Source organism: Oncorhynchus masou, chromosome 12 (assembly GCF_036934945.1).
Source record: "Oncorhynchus masou masou isolate Uvic2021 chromosome 12, UVic_Omas_1.1, whole genome shotgun sequence".
NCBI lineage: Eukaryota > Metazoa > Chordata > Actinopteri > Salmoniformes > Salmonidae > Oncorhynchus > Oncorhynchus masou.
The window spans coordinates 59,035,280-59,057,754 of record NC_088223.1 but is presented as its reverse complement, the minus strand read 5'-3'; the positions used below and the strand labels follow the sequence as shown (position 1 = coordinate 59,057,754).

The 22,475-nt window shown below is 41.9% G+C and overlaps 1 protein-coding gene across 3 annotated transcripts; it reads right to left on the bottom strand.

The window, feature by feature from the left end:
• Positions 1-1,260: 1,260 nt before the first annotated feature.
• Positions 1,261-21,289, bottom strand: LOC135550509 (TBC1 domain family member 8B-like). Of its 3 annotated transcripts, none has more exons than XM_064981409.1 (21): positions 21,091-21,289; positions 17,573-17,683; positions 16,891-17,009; positions 16,256-16,481; positions 15,862-16,102; positions 15,505-15,712; positions 15,238-15,405; positions 14,952-15,113; positions 13,673-13,823; positions 13,297-13,511; positions 13,090-13,207; positions 12,663-12,948; positions 12,352-12,484; positions 12,166-12,264; positions 12,004-12,072; positions 11,592-11,832; positions 11,358-11,423; positions 10,034-10,126; positions 4,338-4,385; positions 4,135-4,232; positions 1,261-3,978 (listed from the first exon to the last, which is right to left on the bottom strand). In XM_064981409.1, the coding sequence occupies exons 1-21, from the start codon at positions 21,098-21,100 to the stop codon at positions 3,544-3,546; spliced, it is 3,297 nt and encodes a 1,098-aa protein (XP_064837481.1). In that variant the 5' UTR covers positions 21,101-21,289; the 3' UTR covers positions 1,261-3,543. The 3 variants fall into 3 exon arrangements, with proteins under 3 accessions (XP_064837481.1, XP_064837479.1, XP_064837480.1); XM_064981407.1 differs by lacking the exon at positions 21,091-21,289 and adding an exon at positions 20,276-20,580; XM_064981408.1 differs by lacking the exons at positions 10,034-10,126; positions 21,091-21,289 and adding an exon at positions 20,276-20,579.
• Between the last annotated feature and the right edge of the window lie 1,186 nt (positions 21,290-22,475).

Sequence of the window (22,475 nt, the reverse complement as noted above, 5' to 3'; positions counted from 1 at the left end):
GTAGAGCCATATTAGCAATATTAGTAGGTCACCTTGTCCAAGAGAGATTTACATGGTTATCAAAATGTCAGCCTACACGAAACACAGCCCTTATTTGAAGTGTTTCTAAAATCCCCTATGGGAAAAATGAATGGTGGAAAAACGACTGGAACCATATCCCTGTTTTGAGTCCTGAACCAAATCTTGTCATTTATATATTGTGGACACTAGATGGCGATAAAGCCATTTACAAACCATAGATCCCAATTTGAAGAAGACAACACTGCTTTCTGATCATTGGTTGTTGCTCCCAACCAACAGGAATCCCCACCCAGTTGACTACTTTAAAATGGGGGAAGCCCTCAATGGCAACTGCTAAAACAGATTATATCCTATTTGATTATACATATCTACAGCAGAAACGCACTGTCACACCCAGTCTTGCAATTCTCCATAATAGACCTAATGCCTCCAATAGTAGATCACTACTATTAGTTACCAGAGGATAAACTACACAGTACAGACAAAGAATCTGAGCATAATACAATTCTGATAGGTTAAGCTTCCACCACCCACTGAAGAGCAATTTCCATTGCCAACAGTTCAAATGAGTATGCAGACAGGCCATCTGTTAAGTCTTCTACAGTATTTCTGCACATCAAGTTCAGGAATATAAACTCCTGCTCCCGTGTGTCCACTATCAGGATCCTTGGAACCATCTGTAAAACCCAGTTCACCTATATCACTGATTTCTGACCAAACATTTTCAAACAAGGTTAAATCAACAACAGGGGTGGTGAGTAACCCCAGACGGACATCCCCAAGCTACAGCTTTCTCAGAAAATGTGCACCCAAGGGGGGCACTAAGACCGAGTTTGGGAAACTCTGCTCGAGAGGGATACATGTTAGGTCAAGTGTGTCAGACTCATTCCACAGAGGGCCTAGTGTCTGCAGGTTTTCACTCCTCCCTTATTAAAAAAACTTAAACCTGCAGACAGGAGGCCCTCCATGGAATGAGTTTGACACCTCATGCTATATGTAAGCATAGCCTACTACAGGGGTAGGCATTTTATGTTTTTTATTTCATAACCTGGAAGACGAGTTGTTGAATTTATTGAACTGATCAATTAGCTCAGTTGGTCAAGTGTGGTGCCTAGTTGGAACAAAATCCTGCGGAACTCCAGGGTTCAAATCCATCTTGGTTGTTCTGTTCATTCACTCGGCATATTTGCAAAACAACTCATTCATTCAAATAAACATATTTGATGTCTATGACAAACAGATTTTTTTATGATAACTTTATTTCATTTCAAGACGTTTGACATTCACATAGTGTCACTTGTGGTAGGCACAGGCAGATCATAAACAACATAACATTTCAACTGATTAATTTTCCTTCAGAACCCCCCCCCCCCCCACAAAAACAGACAGTACACAGACTGTAGACAGTCATCATATAAATGTGTTTAAATGAGAGTACTGTAATTAAGACCATTAATTGGAAACAATGCCATTACATTTACAAGTTATCTTAAGTCGGCCTAAATACATTTGTGCTACGAGTCATCTTAAAGCGTAAACAGCTTAAAGGTGAAATAAAAGGTCACATAATATAGTTTCACTGGTAATAAGAACACCATTATCCTATGTATTGCATCAAGTAGATAAAAATCTGACTACAGATGTCTACTGCATAACTGATAAAGCCCATAGACAATGTCTCTTTATTTCTAAATGTGAGTGTAGTCTACAACAATCTATCATGAGAACTGTGACATTTTAAATGGCAATTTCCCTGCAAATATTTAAGACTTTCATTTAGTTGACTTGTTCACAGGTAAATTTAACTTCCCACTCAAGAGTCACTACTAATGCAATGTAGAGTAAACTGCTAATTTTAAACAGTAACACTTGCTCTCCCATGAACATGCTCATTACTAGATCAATATTTTTTTTAACTGCAAAGTAGCTACATATCGACCATATTTTATGATATTGTGCTGTCAAGTAATGCTTTAAAGTGACATTTATATTAACCTTAGCATCTATTATAACAAGGAATATCATTTTAGAGGACTATAATATAACTGCAAGGTTTGATTTTACACACAGATGGCACTGAGGAAAAACGCTCAAATACAGTAAATACAAACCATGTAAAAGTTGCTCAGCTGTCCTTTTCCTGACTCATTTTGAAAATAAATATGTATAACTGCTCATGTAAAATAGAAATATCTATACTACACAAAGGACATTGGAGCAGATTTTTTTCCAATCAATATCTGACCAAAATCCTGCATTTTACAGTCCACCACATCAAACCTAGAAATAAAGTAACACATTCAGAGCCAACTGTGTTGCATTTGGAATAATTAGTTCTTGTCATAATTTATCCATGCCCATGCATCATTTCATGCTTAACAGCATTTCAAAAAAGTCTAACAATATATAAAGGAATGTGTAGCAGGATATACACTACCAGTTACGCACGTGAAAATGTTTTTTCTGCAGTCTCACAAATATAATCAAACATAACAATAATTTCCTGTTAGAAAACATTAGAAATATAACATTTACTCTGACAAATATTTAGTAATCCCTTTGCAACTCAATTAAATTTACAATATCAAACAAGATAATATAAATCATAAGACAGTTATGTATATTCTTCTGTATATCAAATGATATATACATGAACTTAATTTCCTTTAAAGACTCAGACATTAGTTAGAAACTAAATATTGCACAATGTCCTCATTTGTGGTTGCCTCAACAACAACTATACAATTAGTTTTTAGTTTGTGTCCTGAAAGTGATGACTTGGCAATGACAGCATGCTCTTGTTCCCTCAGTCATGATATTTGAAGGCAAAAAAGTAAGATGTCATAAAAAAACTGAAATGTAGAATTCCAACTATTCAGCACTCTCTTGGGCCTTTAGTAAGTAGTGGTCCCATTGTTTTCAAAAGCCCCCCTTCCATAAAATGACCAGAAATAAATTGGCCACATCCCTTCATTACAAAGTAAACCTAGAGATACAATAACAGTGGTGCCTCTTTCATCTCTCCATTCTAGGTTCCATTCATTGCATAATTATGGATGAGCAAAGTTAGGGTCTCATATACAATTATTCATCCCATCTACATGCACCGGTATCAAGCAATGATTGACTTCCATTGTTGGCTTCAAGTGACTACCCTGGAGGGTGCTCCCTATATATTCCACACAGGTCAGCTGATCACTCTCACCCCAATTTGAAAGACCGGTGTTTCTGAAAATTAGCTGAGAGATTTATGGCTGCATGAGAAAAACCACTCTGGCACTTTTAGAAGCAAGATGCTTGAGCAGGTTCGCTGGTGTGCAGATGACAGGACAAACTATGAATCTACAAGATACAACTGGAATTTATACAAGTATATTTCTACATTTGGTTACAGTGAACAGGGTTGGCTTAGGATCCTTTCCTGTTACTTGACCAGGTGGAGAAATAACAGTAGAAAATAGAGAGGATAGTGAACAGAGACTTAATGGCTTTGATAAGAGGGTTAAACCCACAGTGGATCCTTCACTTGTTTGTCTTAGCTTTCAACTGAGCACACTTGGCATGGTCCAGCCGGGCTTGAATGTCTACAGGCCTCTCAAAGAAGCGCACAAGGACAGGCTCGTTGAGCAGGGATGCCAGGATCTGCTCAAAAGCGAATGACCACTCGACCTCCTGTGGGATGGAGCCTGCCTCCTGAGTGATGGGACTGCTAGGGGTGTCAGAGCTGCTCTCAGGGGTGCTGGAAGCCTCCCCGTCAGGTAGAGCCCCCTCTAGGGCAGCCTGGATGGGGCTAGTGCTGAACTTCTGTGGACTGGTGGGCTCCTGGAGCCTGCGCCCTACTTCTTCCATTCTCAGCAGAAGACTGGTGACTCGAGCCACAGCACGGTACAGAGACTCTTCCTCTGGGTCACTATGGAACAGGTTGTAGAGTGTTTTGGAAAACTGGATAAACTGAGCCTGACAAACAAAAAATAAAAGAGATGGATTAAATGAAGACTTTTGCATAAAGGAATGACATGTGTATTCAATTGTTCAAAGTTGACCTGTTCAAAAGATAACTATATCATAGTCACCAGATTGACTTCATGTTAACCTAGATAGTGGTGTATTCACCTGGTTTATTCTGGGTAAATCCTTAATGCTCTCCTCTTTCTTTAGTATCTCATCTTGCCATTGTTTCAGGTAGGCCTGTAGATCAACTTTCCCTCTGCCTGTGGGAGTGAAACAGAAAGCGCAATGTGTTTTCTGACATTCTGTCAAAATTAGCAACATTGTGAAGCTTGGTAAAATATAAAGAGAACTGCCAATTAAAATACCTCTTTCAGGGCTTTTTCTGATCACGCCATCTTCTGGAAGGTCAGACACTACATAATAAGAATGGAATACATTCACATCAAAGGAAGTCATGCAGTAACTGTAAAGTACATTTTGCCATTCTAAACCATAACCAGTGAGCAATTATATCATATATACAGTTGAAGTCGGAAGTTTAGACACCTTAGCCAAATACATTTAAACTCAGTTTTTCACAATTCCTGACATTTCATCCTAATAAAAATTCCTTGTCTTAGGTCAGTTAGGATCACCACTTTATTTTAAGAATGTGAAATGTCAGAACAATAGAGATTTATTTCAGCTTTAATTTCTTTCATCACATCCCCAGAGGGTCAGAAGTTTACATACACTCAATTAGTATTTGGTAGCATTGCCTTTAAATTGTTTAACTTGGGGCCTGCCGGGTGGCGCAGTGGTCTAGGGCACTGCATCGTAGTGCTAGCTGTGCCACCAGAGACTCTGGGATCGTGCAGCCGGCCGTGACCAGGAGGTCCGTGGGGCAACTCACAATTGGCTTAGCGTCGTCTGGGTTTGGCCGGTAGGGATGTCCTTGTCTCATCGCGCACCAGCGACTCCTGTGGCGGGCCGGGCACAGTGCACGCTAACCAGGTCGCCAGGTGCACAGTGTTTCCTCCGACACATTAGTGCGGCTGGCTTCCGGGTTGGATGCGCGCTGTGTTAAGAAGCAATGCGGCTTGGTTGGGTCGTGTATCGGAGGACAAATTACTTTCAACCTTCGTCTCTCCCGAGCCCGTACGGGAGTTGTAGCGATGAGACAAGATAGTAGCTACTAACAATTGGATACCACGAAATTGGGGAGAAAACGGGGTAAAATTCAAAAAAAAGAAAAAAAAAGAAACAAGTTTTAATGACTCCAATCTAAGTGTATGTAAACTTCCGACTTCAACTGTAAACCTTTGGTACGTTTTGCTGTCGACTAACCAACCGGTCAACAAACGGTAAAGTGTTTTCGAAACGTGACCAACAGAAAATAATATGCATACATACAAGGAATGGTCATTTTTCATTAAGAGCTTAATGAAAACATGCAGCAATAGCAAGCCTATGTCTTACAGTGAAAAGGATATAGGCTATTATTAAACATGCAACTGGTGTAATGAACCAGCTAATAAAACATGCAAAATGCAATTAGCGACAAAACACTGTTCTAAACAGAGCACTTAATGCGAGCGGCTCCATATGTCACAGAGATGAAAATCTCAGTTAAACGTAGAAAAAGGGGGAATCTAATAACGACGATGGGTTGCTAATATGACGAGGATTGTGACCTTGGCTTCTGGACAACAAAATATGAATACCAATAGAACAAATGCTGGTTAATGGCATTAGCAAGTATTTCTTAAAGAATTGCCTCCACATTTCTATGGTTGGATTTTGGATAGGCTGCTGTGAAGCAAGTTAAGACATTCCTCATTATTTGTATTAAAGTAAAACTTTAATGTTTCAAACAATTATAATGTCACAAGCTCACATTGTAAAGTTCAGGGTGACACGTTGCTAGCCTACCTACCGTTGACTATAGCCTATGCACTCGAATGGGAGGCGCGCTTTAATTAGGAGTTGAGATTGAGAAATAAAAATTGTAGCTTTTTAATTGTGGCTTTTTTTTAACCCCCCCTATTTATGCCCAATTTCGTCATATCCAATTACGATCTTGTCTCATCGCTGCAACTCCCCAACGGGCTCGGGAGAGGAAAAGGTCAAATCATGTGTCCTCCGAAACATGACTTGCCAAACCACGCTCCTTAACACCCGCAACAATGTGTCGGAAAAAACACCGTTCAACTGTGGCGCCCAACCCACCCCAAGTAGTCGCAATGAGCCGGGTAAAGCCCCCCCCCCCCCCCCGGCCAAACCACCCCCTAAAACCGGACGACGCTGGGCCAATTGTGCGCAGCCCTATGGGATTCCCCGGCACTGCCGGTTGTGAAACAGCCTGGGATCGAACCCGGGTCTGTAGTTTAATTTTTTTTTTTTCACCAGGTAGGCAAGTTGAGAACAAGTTCTCATTTACAACTGCGACCTGGCCAAGATAAAGCAAAGCATTTTGAAAAAAAACAACAGAGTTACACATGGGATAAACAAACGTACAGTCAATAACACAATAGAACAATCTGTATACAGTGTGTGCAAAATGTTATAAGGAGGCAAGGCAATAAATAGGCCAAAAATGGCAAAGTAATTACAATTTAGCAATTTACACTGGAGTGATGGATAGTGCAGATGAGGATGTGCAAGTAGAAATACTGGTGTGCAAAAAAGCAGAAAAACAAAAAGTATGGCGATGAGGTAGGTAGTTGGTTGGATGGGTTATTTACAGATGGGCTGTGTACAGCTGCAGCGATTGGCAGGCTGCTCTGACACCTGACACTTAAAGTTAGTGAGGGAGATATAAAAGTCTCCAGCTTCAGTGATTTTTGCAATTTGTTCCAGTCATTGGCCGCAGAGAACTGGAAGGCTTTAGGGATGACCAGTGAAATATGCGTGCTACGGGTGAGTGTTGCTATGGTGACCAGTGAGCTGAGATAAGGTGAAGCTTTATCGAGCCAAGACTTCATCCTTGAGAGCAATTTCCAAACGCCTGAAGGTACCACGTTCATCTGTATAAACAATAGTACGCAAGTATAAACAACGTGAGACCACATATCCCTCATATTGCTCATGGAGGAGACCTGTTTTGTCTCATAGAGAAGAAAGTACTTTGGTGCGAAAAGTGCAAATCAATCCCAGAACAACAGCAAAGGACCCTGTGAAGATGCTGGAGGAAACATGTACAAAAGTATCTATATCAACAGTAAAACGAGTCCTATATCGACATAACTTGAATGGCTGCTCAGCAAGGAAGAAGCCACTGCTCCAAAACCTACATAAAAAAGCCAGACTACGATTTGCAACTGCAAATATCGTACTTTTTGGAGAAATGTCCTCTGGTCTGATGAAAGAAAAATAGAACTGCTTGGCCATAATGAACATCGTTATGTTTGGAGGAAAAAAGGGAGGCTTGCAAGGCGAACAACACCATCCCAACTGTGAAGCACGGGGGTGGCAGCATCATGTTGTGGGGGCACTTTGCTGCAGGAGGGACTGGTGCAGTTCACAAAATAGATGGCATCATGAGAAGGAAAATTATGTGGATATATTGAAGCAACATCTCAAGACATCAGTCAGGAAGTTAAAGCTTGGTCGTAAATGTGTCTTCGAAATGGACAATGACCCCAATCATACTTCCAGAGTTGTGGCAAAATGACTTAAGGACAACAAAGTCAAGGTATTGGAGTGGACATCACAAAGCCCTGACCTCAATCCTATAGAAAATTTTGGGCAGTACTGAAAAATTGTGTGTGAGCAAGGAGGCCTACAAACCTGACTCAGTTACACCAGCTCTGTCAGCAGGAATGGGCCAAAATTCACCAACTTATTGTGGGAAGCTTGTGGAAGGCTACCTGAAATGTTTGACCCAAGTTAAACAATTTAATGGCAATGCTACCAAATACTAATTGAGTGTATGTAAACTTCTGACCCACTGGGAATGTGATGAAAGAAATAAAAGCTGAAATAAATCTCTACTATTATTCTGACATTTCACATTCTTAAAATAAAGTGGTGATCCTAACTGACTTCAAACAGGGAATTTGAACTAGGATTAAATGTCAGGAATTCTGAAAAACTGAGTTTAAATGTATTTGGCTAAGGTGTATGCAAACTTCCGACTTCAACTGTAGGTCTGTAACAGTTTGGTTCTAGAGTGTCTCCCCTTTGAAGAGGGGGATGACTGCGGCCGCTTTCCAATCTTTAGGAATCTCAGACGCTACGAAAGAGGTTGAACAAACGAGTAATAGGGGTTGCAAAAATGGCGGCGGATCATTTTAGGAAGAGAGGGTCCAGATTGTCTAGCCGAGCTGATTTGTAGGGATCCAGATTTTGCAGCTCTTTCAGAACATCAGCTGTCTGGATTTGGGTGAAGGAGAAGCGAGGAGGGCTTGGGCCAGTTGTTGCGGGGGGTACAAAGCTGTTGGCCGGGGTTGGGGTAGCCAGGTGGAAAACATGGCCAGCCGTAGAGAAATGCCTATTGAAATTGTCGATTATCGTGGATTTCTCAGTGGTGACAGTGTTTCCTAGTCTCAGTGCAGTGGGCAGCGGTACTCTTATTCTCCATGAACTTTTGGAATTAGTGCCACAGGATGCATATTTCTGTTTAAAAAATCTAGTCTTTGCTTTCCCAACTGACTGTGTGTACTTGTTCCTGACTACCATGAAAAGTTGCATATCGATGCTAGTGCAGTACACCACAGGGTGTTTTTGTGCTGGTCAAGGGCAATCAAGTCTGGAGTCAACCAAGGGCTATATCTGTTCTTAGTTTTACATTTTTTGAAAGGGGCATGCTTATTTAAGATGGTGAGGAAAGCACTTTTAAAAGAATAACCAGGCATCCTCTACTGGACGGATGAGGTCAATATCCTTCCAGGATACCCGGGCCAGGTCAATTAGAAAGGCCTGCTCGCAGAAGTGTTTTAGGGAGCGTTTGACAGTGATGAGGTGTGGTCATTGAACCGCGGACCCATAACGGATGCAGCCAATGAGGCAGTGATCACCGAGATCCTGGTTGAAAACAGCAGAGGTGTATTTAGAGGGCAAGTTGGTCAGGATGATATCTATGAGGGTGCCCATGTTTATGGATTTGGGATTGTACCTGGTAGGTTCCTTGATAATTTGTGTGAGATTGAGGGCATCTAGCTTAGATTGTAGGACGGACGGGGTTTTAAGCATATCCCAATTTAGGTCACCTAGCAGTACGAACTCTGACGATAGATGGGGGACAATCAATTCACATACGGTGTCAAGGGCACAGCTGGGAGCTGAGGGGGGTCTATAACAAGCGGCAACAGTGAGTGACTTTGTAGTGATGCCTCAAGCACTGCAATGCAGTGAGTTAGACCGCGGCGCCACACGGGAGGCGTCAAAACAGTTAACACGTGATTGCATTTAGAACCTTTAAGCAATTTGTTACGTAATGACTGGCCTTAAAAAACACATTTCATTCCAGTACCCTCTTTTTAAAGAGCTGCTCTCACCCTGGATGACAGGTGATAGGCTATTCTGCTCCTCAAACTAGACTGTATGCTGTGCACGTGTGATAAACAACACAAGAGATCCATATAGCACATTGGGGAGCTATGAAACAACAGAAGACCATTCATTTTCAATGAAGGAAGCAAAGTGGGCAGGGGACCGTTGGGAAATGTGAGCATAGAGTGTGAACAGGGCAGGACCAAAGTTGGGAAAAGTTCACTATAGTTTCCAGCCCCTACTGGATTGGCTATTGAAACCTAGCACTAGCTCACCTGCTTGTTAGCACCAACATGAGTGCGAAGCAAGCTTGGCTATCCGAATTTCGCATTAAAAAGGATCTTGGCCGTAAGATAAATTTGTGTTAGCCGTCATGTAATACCACTAAATTATGCAAATTAACCTATAGACCGATAAGCATCACCGGTCAAATGTATTTTCGGCAGCTAACCAATTGTACACAACAAAAGACCCACATTTAAGACATTGTTAAAAGACAGACAGATGAGCATCTACCAAAGAGAAAAGCACAGAGATGACTAGAGTGAAATGGTTATAGCAGAGAAAGAAAAGAGCAAAGCAAGCTGACCAGTCAATCGACTCAAGTGGGATATGTCGTCAGTCATTGGAACAAAGTGAGGCAGTCTTTGGGCCTTTGATTGGAAAGGACTCCCTGTGAAAGCTGGAAGAAGACATTGTCTGTGAGAGCATACAACATTACAGTAGGGACAGACGTAAGGAACAGTTAACAAAGAGATTAGTTGGTGAGTAGAAGAGTAGCACAAAATATACAGTACAGTTGAAATTAGAAAGGCACAGTGTGCAAGAAAATTGTATTGGGATTTGTTTCTTATTATACAGTGCTTTCAGAAAACATTCACACCCCTTGACATTTTCCAAAATGTGTTGTGTTACAGTCTGAATTTAAAATTGATTAAATTTAGATTTTTGGTCACTGGCCTACCCATAATGTCAAAGTAGAATTATGTTTTTAGAAATGTTTACAAATTAATAAAAAAATGAAAAGCTGAAAAGTCTTGAGTAAATAAGTATTCAACCCCTTTGTTGCTGCATGCCTAAATAAGTTCAGGAGTAAAAATTTGCTCCGTGTGAAACAAGTGTTTAACATGATTTGAATGTTTGGGGCAATACAATACTTTACTGAGTACCATATTTTCAAGCATAGTGGTGGCTGCATCATGTTATGGGAATGCTTGTAATTGTTAAGGACTGGGGAGTTTATCAGGATAAAAAAGGAATGGAGCTACGCACAGGCAAAATCCTAGAGGAAAAGCTGGTTCAGTCTGTTTTCCACCAGACACTGGGAGATGAATTCACTTTTCAGCAGGACAATAACCTAATACACAAGGCTAAATCTACACTGGAGTTGAATACCAAGAATACATTGAATGTTCCTGAGTAATTCATTTTTTACATCTACTTGAAAATCTATGACAAGACCTGAAAATTGTCTAGCAATGATCAACAACCAATTTGACAGAGCTTGACATTTTCAAAATAATAAATGGGCAATTGTTGCAGAATCCAGGTGTGGAAAGCACTTAGAGACTTACCCAGAAAGACTAACAGCTGTAATCGCTGCAAAAGGTGCTTCTATTGACTCAGGGGTGTGAATAATTATGAAAAAGAGTTGTCATTTATTTTCAATAAATGCACAAAAATGTATAAAAACATGTTTTCACCGTCACTATGAGTTGTGTCGATGGGTGAGAAAAAACATATACGGAATACATTTTGAATTCAGGCTGTACCAACAAAATGTGGAATAAGTAACGGGGTATGAATACTTTGTGAAGGCACTTAAGAAGGAATACAGAACAAAAGTATCATAGACAGAATGACAAGTGGTTAATAGAGAAGGTGCTGATGAAGTTATAGGTGATCTTACTTACCTGGTGGCTGATGAAGCTTGAACAGGAATGTCAGTTTGTTGGTGAAAGTGCCGCTGTACAAAATATCTGTAGTAAGGACAAAATAGGGAAGGGGTAAATTAGCATGAAAGGTTTCATGAGGTTGACGCTGGATTAGATGTGACATACAGTTCCCACAGATAATGTTAGAAGCAGAGGGTGGGAACAGCGTTCATAGACTTGTAGATATGCATCAGCAGGCTGGTGTAACCTTACCCAAGGCACAGCAGAACTCTTTGAAGTTGACGAGGCCATCCTGGTTCTCATCCAGCAGGCGGAAGGCCCAGAGGAAGAGGGTGTCCTTGCCGCTGCAGAGGGACCAGGGCTCCAGGAGGGAGAAGAGCAGGCTGAACTGATGGAAGCCCAGCTGGTATTGCTCCAGATAGGCCAGGCTGGGGTCGTGGTGCAGCAGCACTGGGCTGTTCATTGTCCAGTAGCAGCTGAGGAAATGTTGCCTCTGGAATCACATTGAAATATTCAATCTCCAGCAGTTAACTTTGTGTCTATTTTCAACATATTTACATTTTTCATGTCAACTCTGTGTCTATGAGAAGGAATATTAATGCATGTAGGTATGCAGTAGTATATTATTACTATTTGAAAAGAGTGATTGAGATATTGCACCAACCTTGAACAATACATAAAGTTCATCAAGCTGGGAAGCACTGAACTTTACTTCTTGTGACACTACCCGCAGCTGGGGAAAAAGTACATCTCAAATAATCCTACATCAAATTGTAGTAAACAATGCCAAAAAGATGCTAGGGAAGTTTGTGGATGAGCAACTCACCACATTTTGCTTGGTTGTATCCTCTAACGTTTGGATAACATATAGTTTGTTTCTTTTCCGCATGCTCTCTACTTCCTCTGATTTCATGTCTCCATATTTCTGTCAGCAAATTAAAAAAGTCTAATCAATGACAAGCCTGACATTGAGACATGGGGTGAGTTCTAGCAACACTGACTGTTACAGTACCTCATAGGCTTCTTTGATGAGATCACTGACATCCACCTTGGAGATGGATGATGCTTTGTCATTGTTCCCTACAGAGTTTTGCTGCACTGTTTGTGGAAGAGGACTGTCCTTATTGGTCACATTATCAAAAAACCTGCCAGGGCAAACAGAGCAGCAGTTCAGTAACATGAATTAAATGGACATTCCTATAGAATTACCTCATTATTTTGGAATTTATGTTACTTCACAACCCAACCATAACCTAATACGGTACTTTGAAATAACCAATTCAGTTGACCTTCAGACCTGGCCCTCTCTGTGTTGACACTCACTTGTTGAGGATGGTGACCGCCTCAGCGTCGTCATGGGAGCTGATCAGGCCCTCCATGTTGTAGTCGAGCACAGCCAGGCCCAGCTGCAGGATGGCTTTGATGCCGTCGTAGAAGAAGCAGTCGACCACGTTGACCGCGCTCTCTATTGGCAGGACGCTGATAAACAGGGTGAGGAACCAGGACAGGGACACGGAGGAGAAGAAGGTCAGGTCTGTCATGTGCTCCGTCAGCTGGGTGAGGTGCATTCGGATCAGTTCCTCAAACACCGCCTGGTCCACCAGTGCACCTGAGGAAACACAAGTTTGTAAACAGGATTTTTAGCAGTTAAGGGGGAAAGTGTAATTCAGTATCAAACACACATACAGTACAAATATCTAATGTCATGCTACAGCTAAAAATGATATTGTTGTTCAGTTGCGTCACTCACCGATGATCCTGCGGTTAAAGTAGTCAGGCAGCATCCTCTCACAGACGGCCACCAGCAGCCAGAAAGCCTCCTCCTCTTTTGCATAGAGCAAAAGGACTGAGGTCAGGATGTTCATGGCCTTCACAAGAGAAAAAGCACGAGCAATATCAAGGTGCCCATTAGCTTTTTTAAATTAAAAATGTGTTATAGGGGTTTCTAGCTTGGTACCTGGCAATAGCCGATTTTGGGGTTCCTGTAGGCGTATGCGGTGAGGACTCTGCGCAGGGCAGAGATGCCTGTGTCGCTCTGGAAGGCAGGGTGCTCTGGTAGGGAGCGGTGCAGGTCTCTCTCTATCTCGTCAGTGGCCAGGGTGCTGGTCCCCAGAGACTGATCCACCAGCTCACTGTAGTACCCCGGGTTAGTGGCCATGTCGTTGACTGCACCTATAGTACAAAGGCAAAACACCCCACTCCATATTTAACTAAACACATTCAGCGTCCTACAGCCATCTACGGCATTAAACATTAGAGAAACCACACTTTAACACGCCAGTAAAGGAAACATACATGCCATTTAACAGTTAATGAGCCATATCAAACAGAACCTGAGAAAAGCATCCAGAGCTCTCCCCTTAAGGCCTCAGGGATGCCACGCACAATCAGGTCTCGTGTCTTCTTGGTACAGAACATACTGGTGCCACGGCCATATTCAGAGAAGTGGATGTTCCATGACTGCTCCTTCATCTTCTCCTTCAGCTGTCAGGCACAGAGATGAAACAGGAGAATAAGAAATGAGCCGTCAAGGCTGGGACACCTCTACAGTACAGGGAGAGCACCTTTCAAAAAAAACTCCACCCTATTATCATTCTCACACTGGAAAAATTCTGTTCTCCTAGAGAAAATATTGTGAACAAAAATATAAAAACGCAAGATGCAACATTTTCAAAGATTTCACTGAGTTAGTTTATATAAGGAAATCAGTAAATTTAAATCAATTCAATAGGCCCTAATCTATGGATTTGACATGATGGGAAACACAGATATGCATCTGTTGGTGACAGATGCCTTAAAAAAAAGGTAGAGGCGTGGATCAGAAAACCAGCCACTATCTGGTGTGACCACCATTTGCATCATGCAGCGCGACACATCTCCTCTTCAATGGCTGTGTGAAGACAATGGGCCTCAGGATCTCGTCACGGTATCTCTGTGCATTCAAATTGCCATTGATAAAATGCAAGTGTGTTAATTGTCCGTAGCTTATGCCTGCCCTTACCATAACCCCTCTGCCACGATGGGGCAATCTATTCACAATTATGACATCGGGAAAGCACTCCCCCACATGACGCCATACACGTGGTCTGTGGTCGTGAGGCCAGTTGGACAGTGACAAATTCTCTAAAATGACGTTGGAGGCGGCTTATGGTAGAGAAATTAACATTCAATTCTCTGGCAACAGCTCTGGTGGACATTCCTGCAATCAGCATGCCAATTGCACACTCCCTCAAAACATGAAACATCTGTGGCATTGTGTTGTGTGACACAACTGTACACTTTAGAGTGACTTGTTATTGTTCCCAGCACAAGGTACAACTGTGTAATGATCATGCTGTTTAATCAGCTTCTTGATATGCCATACCTGTCAGGTGGATGGATTATTTTGTCAAAGGAGAAATGCTACCTAACAGGGATGTAAACAAATGTGTACACATTTGAGAGAAATAAGCTTTTTGTGTGTATGGAAAATGTAGGGGATCTTTTATTTCAGCTCATGAAATAAGGGAGCAACACTTTACATGTTGTGCTTTATATTTTAGTGAAATGTTTATATTTCTTCATACTATTAGCAAAAGTAATATTTTAGAGAAAAAGACCACTTATATCCACCATTTTGGGGTCCAGATTTTCGGTGTCCTGGGGATGGAACACGGTCATGAGGGCCTCAGTGCTGACAGCCTTGCTGCTGTCTTTCTGTCCCACCATCAAAGCCACCTCCTCTGGGTTGTCCTCAAAGTGATTGATGAGGTTTTGGCACTCCCCTCTGATGACCTGCAAGGCACAGTGAACACACAATTCTGTTTGTTTTCAACAGCAGCAAATATAGTCTGGCAGATAAGGAGGTGAATTAAAGACAGTTGGAAGGTTGATGGCAAAGGTCAAAACAGTAAGTTACCTCAGTTGATGCAGAGTGCTGAGGACTGGCCGTCATCCCACACCTCCTGCGGATTGCATTGGCGAGGCGCTCAAAGTCTCGGACTTCAGAGAACCGTAGAGCCCTCTTACCCCGCACACACACAATCAAAGCCCTGCTGCTACGGTCCGGCTTCTCCACACCAATCACCTGTAAGGATAGGAGTTGGTTTCAACAACACTGGACAAACCACTGAGCAACAGAACAAATGTGATCAGTAATTAGTTATGTTTCATGGAAGCGTCTTGCCTCTCTCATGGGGATGATGACGTGGCACTGGCTGCCATCCTGGCTGGCGAAACACAGGTAGCTCTCGGAAAGACAGATCTTCCCCAGCGTGTTGAAGTGGCTGAAGGGCACCCACAGGAAGCTCTCATACACCTCCAGCAGGTTCTCCTCTTTAGGCAGCCTGAAGAAGGCCCGGAACTGCTCGTTCCTAGCATGCGTTTCTAAGCCTCTGGAAGAGAGGAAAGTGACTGAGAAGAGCATGGAAGAACTAAACAGAATTATGACTATCGTCTCAATTCACCATGGTGCCCTGATGTAACTGTCAAATAGGAATTATGTGGAAGAGCGCAGGGACAGTACGTCAGTACAGTACAGTACCTCTTGGTGATCTGCAGAGGGTCTGAGAGGGAGGGCTCTTCCTGGAAAGTCTCCTTATCAAACAGGCGTTTGATGGAGTAGTCAGCCAGCTGCTCCATGATCAGGAACGTCTCATTGAGATGAAGGAACATGGAGAAGAAGTGGTCCTCCCCATTGGCCAACACATGGATGCTCTCCGTCAGGATGACATTGGACGTTTTCTCCAGCCTCCAGATCTCATTCCAGGAGATAACCAGCTTCACTGAAAAGGAAACAGATTATTTTCAATGAGTAATTCACTGCCATTCTGTCATGACATGGAATGATAATAATATTGTATCCAAATACAATGGATAAGTGACAATTTAGTGACAGTTAGCCAACAGTGAGGGGTTGCTCAGGTCTCTGGTCTCACTCTCGGAGCCCAGCAGGTAGGAGTAGAAGGACAGGAAGTTGGTGCTGAGGTAGAGCCAGCCCTGGCAGGGCACGCGACCCCTCCAGTAGCTGCAGGAGTAGTAGGTGACCAGCTTCTCCTTCTGAGGGAGGTCAAACCATTTCTCAAACCTTAGCAGCGCCTCACGGAACTTCTCAGGGTCATCCTCCTGCACGCATGACACCTTTCCTTCCTCAGCAATCAGACCCTTTACAGAAAGAAGAGGTCAACATCCCTCTAATGGCCACTGAGATAGCTAATATAATTGAGCAGTCTAAACAAGTCAGCATGCCATCTCCATTCTGTAATATGTATCAAGACATATAGATTAGCATAATATGGTTTGTTTATTCATATTGTTATTAAACCTACTATCCTTTGCTTTCAACAAACAGTCAAATGTTTCCATATCATAAAGCAGTAGTGAAATAACAATCACCACCAACTACTTTCAAAGAGTAAGTACTTGCCACTTATCATCAGTAGGCTTCACTACATGAATAAATCATTAAGTCTGGAGGAGGCCTCCATCTCCTGTGAGAGTGGCAGAGATCATCAATAGTATTGTTGATGTCTGTGTCTAACCACATGTTTAATAAGCTTTAGTGATTACTTACTCTGATCTTGCCCTGCACAAAGCTGGTGATGTCATCGCTGGAGTCAAACACAGACAGGGTTCTCATGATGTTCTTCTCCAGCCACTCCCAGTGTTGGCTGATCTCCTCCTTGGTGCCACCTAACCACAGGGAAAACAGTCACAAATTATAGGAAACTGTTGACACTATCCATGACTAAGCCATCTATTTTGTTACAAAATGGGAAATGTGTCTAGACTAAAATATAATCCTAAAGGTTATTACATGATTGTAGCCTGTTATTACAAGACTAAAGCCTATATATAATGTTTACGTTCAAATCAAATGACATTTCATTGGTCGCCTACACATATTTTTCAGATATTATCGCGGGTGTAGCGAAATGCTTATCTTCCTAGCTCCAACAGTGCAGTAATACCTAGCCATACAAAACATGCAAATCCCAAAGGGAAAAAGAAAGGAATTAAGAAATACAGAAATAATAGAACGAGCAATGTCAGAGTCTGGAATATAAATATGTATATGACGATGTGTATAGATATTATGGACAGTATATGAACAAAAATGGTGTGTACAGCAGTAGTTCTATAGGATGAGCCTTGACTAGAATACAGTACATACATATGAAGTGGGTAAAACACTTAATGTGTGTTGTCTACTCTGACTGAAGAGTATAGTTGAGAAAGTGTAGAGAGACTCTCACCACACGCTATTGACCAGTAGACCTGGGAGTCCGGTGTCTGGTGTAGAATGCGAAACGGTGCAACTTTAGACGTAGAGTCCAGCATCGTATCCAGAGTTCCAACCAGGAGACCTGTCCCAAAAATATGTAGCAATCATTTCCATTAGCAGTCAGACATTTTAACAGGCATAATAAGACATTTCAAAATCATGAGGCAATTTCATGTCTATTGATTTACAGTATCTAGCAAACAAAACAGCCCTTTCACCTGGGTTGGATCAGCATGCCATTATAATGTAACATGGAACAGTCAAAACTCAATGGATATTGTGCTGCTTATCATCATATTCAAGTGTCCTGCCTGTCGGTGGCTCAAACCAACAGTGTTGTGTTACCTATCTACCCCTGTAGTGGCCTTCATAAATTATTAACAAGGTCAGAGCTATACTGCTATCCCAGACTGCATCAGCAGCATCTATGGCTGCTGTGCTTGGGGATCATGACACAGCTGTAAAGTGGTCTTAACCTCAAACCCAGGCTAATTGCTAACAAGAGCCGGCTGGTGGATGAGACTACAGTGGCCTACACTACAGTTGTGAACTGATTACAGACTTTGTTTTGCCCCATACTGTAAATCATCCATCATAAAAGTTTGGCAGACACTCTGACAGAACTTGTGCATCTGCAGTCTGCAAGGGCATAATTAGGAGCAGGCATCACTGGATAATAGCCTGCCCTCTGCCCTGTGGCCATTTAAGATTTAAATCTGGATACTTCAGGATAAAAAGTTAAAGTTGCAGGGGGCTTCCGAAAAGGCGTTGAACAGGAGGAGAGCAGCCATTGGTGGACCTCCATCCATTATTAGCCCAGTCAGAGAATATATCTATTGTGCCCCAAAAATTGTGTTCTCAGTGTCCATCTAATTGACAAATACATGTACCATGACAATCAGTAGGCTATAACCACTGGAACACCGTTGGCTTCAACAGAATAGAAGGCCACCATTGCTATTTTTAGCATTAGAGATGAGAGAAAATGTGAACGTTAGCTATGCTGTTTCAGTCAAGTGGATAACTGTGATCAACAGCTGAGAATTGGCTTATTGGAGCCTGTGAGTGACCATGTGCAAAACAACCTACTATTATTGGGAAACTGACAGCTGACATTCATTGACTGCAATTGAGCAACAAGGTACCCTACTCACTCTTGGTGTAATGTATACAATGAATGACTCCTGACTTGCACGGTGAAGGAGGATCAATATGTAATCAAAAAGGGCAATATTGAACTCAAAGATCAACAAACATTTTTTATAATGTAGAATATGATCATTCCACTTCAAATGCAGGGAATTAGTAGACCAGACTGACACTATTGAAAGGATGAGCATTGACCTGGCTCTACTCATGCTTGAGTAGATACAGTACATTCTCATACAGAAGTGCACATCAGTATAGCCCATTGCTCCACTCATAAACTAAAGCAAATGTCGGCAACCCAATATTTGACACACACTACCATGTCATAGCGTGTGTGCAAACAACATTGGGGTAATCATCAGTCCAAACCATTACTAAAAGGAGAGTTTCTATTGGACAAATTCAGGTAAGTCCCTTCCTGTTTCGTTACGTTTAAGAAACTTTTGCAACAGATTTGGCGTAATGAATACGCACCAGACATTAAGTGTTGTGACTGCGGTTTGTAAACAGAGACAGTTTTGTTGAAGCTCAGTCAGTGTTAACAAAATAACCAATCTGCATCGTAGGTAAGCTACTGTAAACTGTTACATTGTAGATACACTACAAGACCAAAAGTATATGGACATCTGCTCGTCGAACATCTCATTCCAAAATCATGGACATTAATAATGGAGTTCGCCCCCCCTCCATTCAGCCACAAGAGCATTTAGTGAGGTCAGGCACTGATGTTGGGTGATTAGGCCTGGCTCGCAGTCAGCATTCCAATTCATCCCAAAGGTGTTCAATGGGGTTGAGGTCAGGGCTCTGTGCAGGTCGGTCAAGTTCTTTCACACCGATCTCGACAAATCATTTCTGTATGGACCTCGCTTTATGCACGAGGGCATTGTCATGCTGAAACAGGAAAGGGCTTTCCCCAAACTGTCACAAAGTTGGAAACACAGTATTGTCTAGAATGTCATTGTATGCTGTCAGCAGTCCTGTTCTGTAGCCTAACACTTCGCAGCTGAGCAGTTGCTGCTCCTAGATGTTTCCACTTCACAAGAACAGCCCTTACAGTTGACCGGGGCAGCTCTAGCAGGGGAGAAATTTGGCACATTGACTTGTTGGAAAGATGGCATCCTATGACGGTGCTACATTGAAAGTCACTGAGTTATTCAGCAAAGGCCATTCCACTGCAAATGTTTGTCTATTGAGAATACATGGCTATGTGTTCGACTTTATACACCTGTCAGCAATGGGTGTGCCTGAAATAGCCGAATCCACTAATTTGAAGGGTTGTCCACATACTTTATATTGTGTACCTGTTGCAATCAAAGCTAACATGTGAAGTTCAGGCTCAAGCTGTCAATTTGTCACGCGCATCTAGAGAACTGTCTGCCTCCCTCCCCTATACATGTCATAATCTGGAGGACATTAGAAAATATAACGGAAATATGAGCTCTCGTTTGATGGCGTGAGCACTTCGCTAGACGGTCATAGCGGTACCACTGGGTTTTACCAGAACAGCAAAGAACAGAACGCATACCTGTCAAACCGCCTCCTCCTTCTCCATATCCTCGCCTCCTTTGTAATACGAAATAATCGTTGCCTTTTTCCGTCACCCATAACTTGAATGCATTTTTCAGCAATATCTCTTCAGGTTTAAGCCACATATTTCAATTCACATATGTTTATTGCTTCCAGAGGCAGTTTCAATTACCATTATTTATTGAATCCAATGTGCATGTCAAGATGTTCATTTCTATTGCAACCGACATCCATGGACATTTATCTGTTTGTGTCAGCACTGAGCAGACCCTTTCCCACGTCGACAAAAACCTTGCTTAAGTCAACAATACAAGGGCTTTTGGGGATTGTAGTTTATTGACATGAGTGGCTGCATGCTGCAGAACGAGCTCGCTTGATACTGTAGACTTGCTTTCCCATAGTCCTTCTCGGTCGAAAAGTATCACATTTCATAACTTCAGTGCAAAGCAGTGTTAAAAATACTGTAACATAATTTGAGGGTCAAAGCGCAATGACGTATCCTTTAATATGTATTCTGTCTATAGTCAAGTGCCGCTGATATAATTGACTCACACATTTGCTCAGTATACAGTCTGTACTATGAATAATATGACTTCTAATAATAATGTCCCTCATTGGGGAGGAGACTGTGGATCTGTCTCCGTCCGTCCGTACGTCACATGCGATATCAGACAGCACTGGCCCGATTTTGACGAAACTTGGGTGAATGAAGCTTCTTGCGGTCATTTACAAAATAGCAGTGATTGACCAGATGGTGGCGTTATAACAAGATATTAAAAATGCAAACGTTGAAAGGTCACGCCCCTTACCCACCTGAAGTCATGAAATTCGGTAGCCAACATAAGTCCCTCTCCTCAGTCCTCACAAGGAATACATTTGGCTCAGGGACCGACAAGGTCCGCCATTATGGGTTTTTCGCCATTTTTAATTCATGAAACAGTTCAAACGAAACTAAAGATATGTATAACTAACCCAAGATAGACCAGAGCCTGTCGTTTCCAACGTAGTCAAATAATCATAGTGGGCAGAACAAACAAGGAGGTGGGCAGAGCCAAGCAGGAGCTACTGAGATCCTATTGGCGCGTTCTAACATTTATTTGCATATTTTCGTTAGGGAACGCCTACTCTGAGAAGTGCGCGTGTGCAATAACTAAATTCAACCTTGCGCTCCTAAATAACACAATAAAAAATAAAAATAAACATTGGCAAAGGGTAAAGTCCGCTATGTTTGTCACAAATTCTAGTTTGGGAAACAGAAAACTTTGTTCTGACAAAATGTTAAATCGATGAGAAAATGTGCAGAATTTCGGCAAAAATCCATCTCGCTCCATCTTCTCCCACTTGCTAGGCGCTGGGCTTCCTCTCATCACCATATTTGGTAGTGAGTGGAAACGCCAACCTTCACATTTATACATCTGGTGAAATATCTGATTCATTGTTCGATCTGTGACGCTCTTCTTCTGTCACCGAATAGAGAGAAATAGTAATAGCGTATTTTGGAGGCACTAACTCCGCCATGGTTCGTTCGTTGGACAAAGCCTATGAGGAGATTTAATGGTGTTTTTGTAAAGTTTTAGTATAAACGCCGAAAACAAGGTCTGTGGTAATCACATGGTTTGAAAGAATCTTCATCAGCTGTCACTTTTTGTGAAATCATTTATTATTTTATTTTTTATTTAACCTTTATTTAACTAGGTAAGTCAGTTATGAACAAATTCTTATTGACAATGACGTCCTACCAAAAGGCAAAAGCCCTCCTGCGGGAACAGAGGCTGGGATTAAAAATAAATGAAATACAAATATAGGACAAAACCCACATCATGACAAGAGAGAAAGGTCATGTTAACTGGCTGCTATTATCTCATAGAACTAAACGTATAAAATCACCTAAGCCTGGGTCAAGCCTGGGTCAGACCTTATTTTCAGTGTTTATTCCAAAACCTTATTCTTTTCCCATAGGGATGGCTGAAAGAACCAAATCGAGTGAATTTATTTCCAGGTTCTCGGACTACAATCTGGCAAGCTCTATATAGAGATCAATAGTAATGTTGTCTTTTTGTAGGTGTAAAGGACGTCACCTGCTTGCTTAGCAAGTGCCACTTGTTTTTTATTTTAAAATGTTTTATATCACCTTTATTTAACCAGGTAGGCAAGTTGAGAACAAGTTCTCATTTACAATTGCGACCTGGCTAAGATAA

Coding starts and splice junctions, on each gene's coding strand:
- LOC135550509 (XM_064981407.1), bottom strand. CDS start 20,402: ATGTGGCTTAAACCTGAAGAGATATTGCTGAAAAATGCATTCAAGTTA. Junction 11,424..11,591: donor AGAGTTCTGCTGTGCCTTGG/GTAAGGTTACAC, acceptor TCCTTACTACAG/ATATTTTGTACAGCGGCACT. Junction 10,127..11,357: donor CAAGCTTCATCAGCCACCAG/GTAAGTAAGATC, acceptor GTCTTCTTCCAG/CTTTCACAGGGAGTCCTTTC.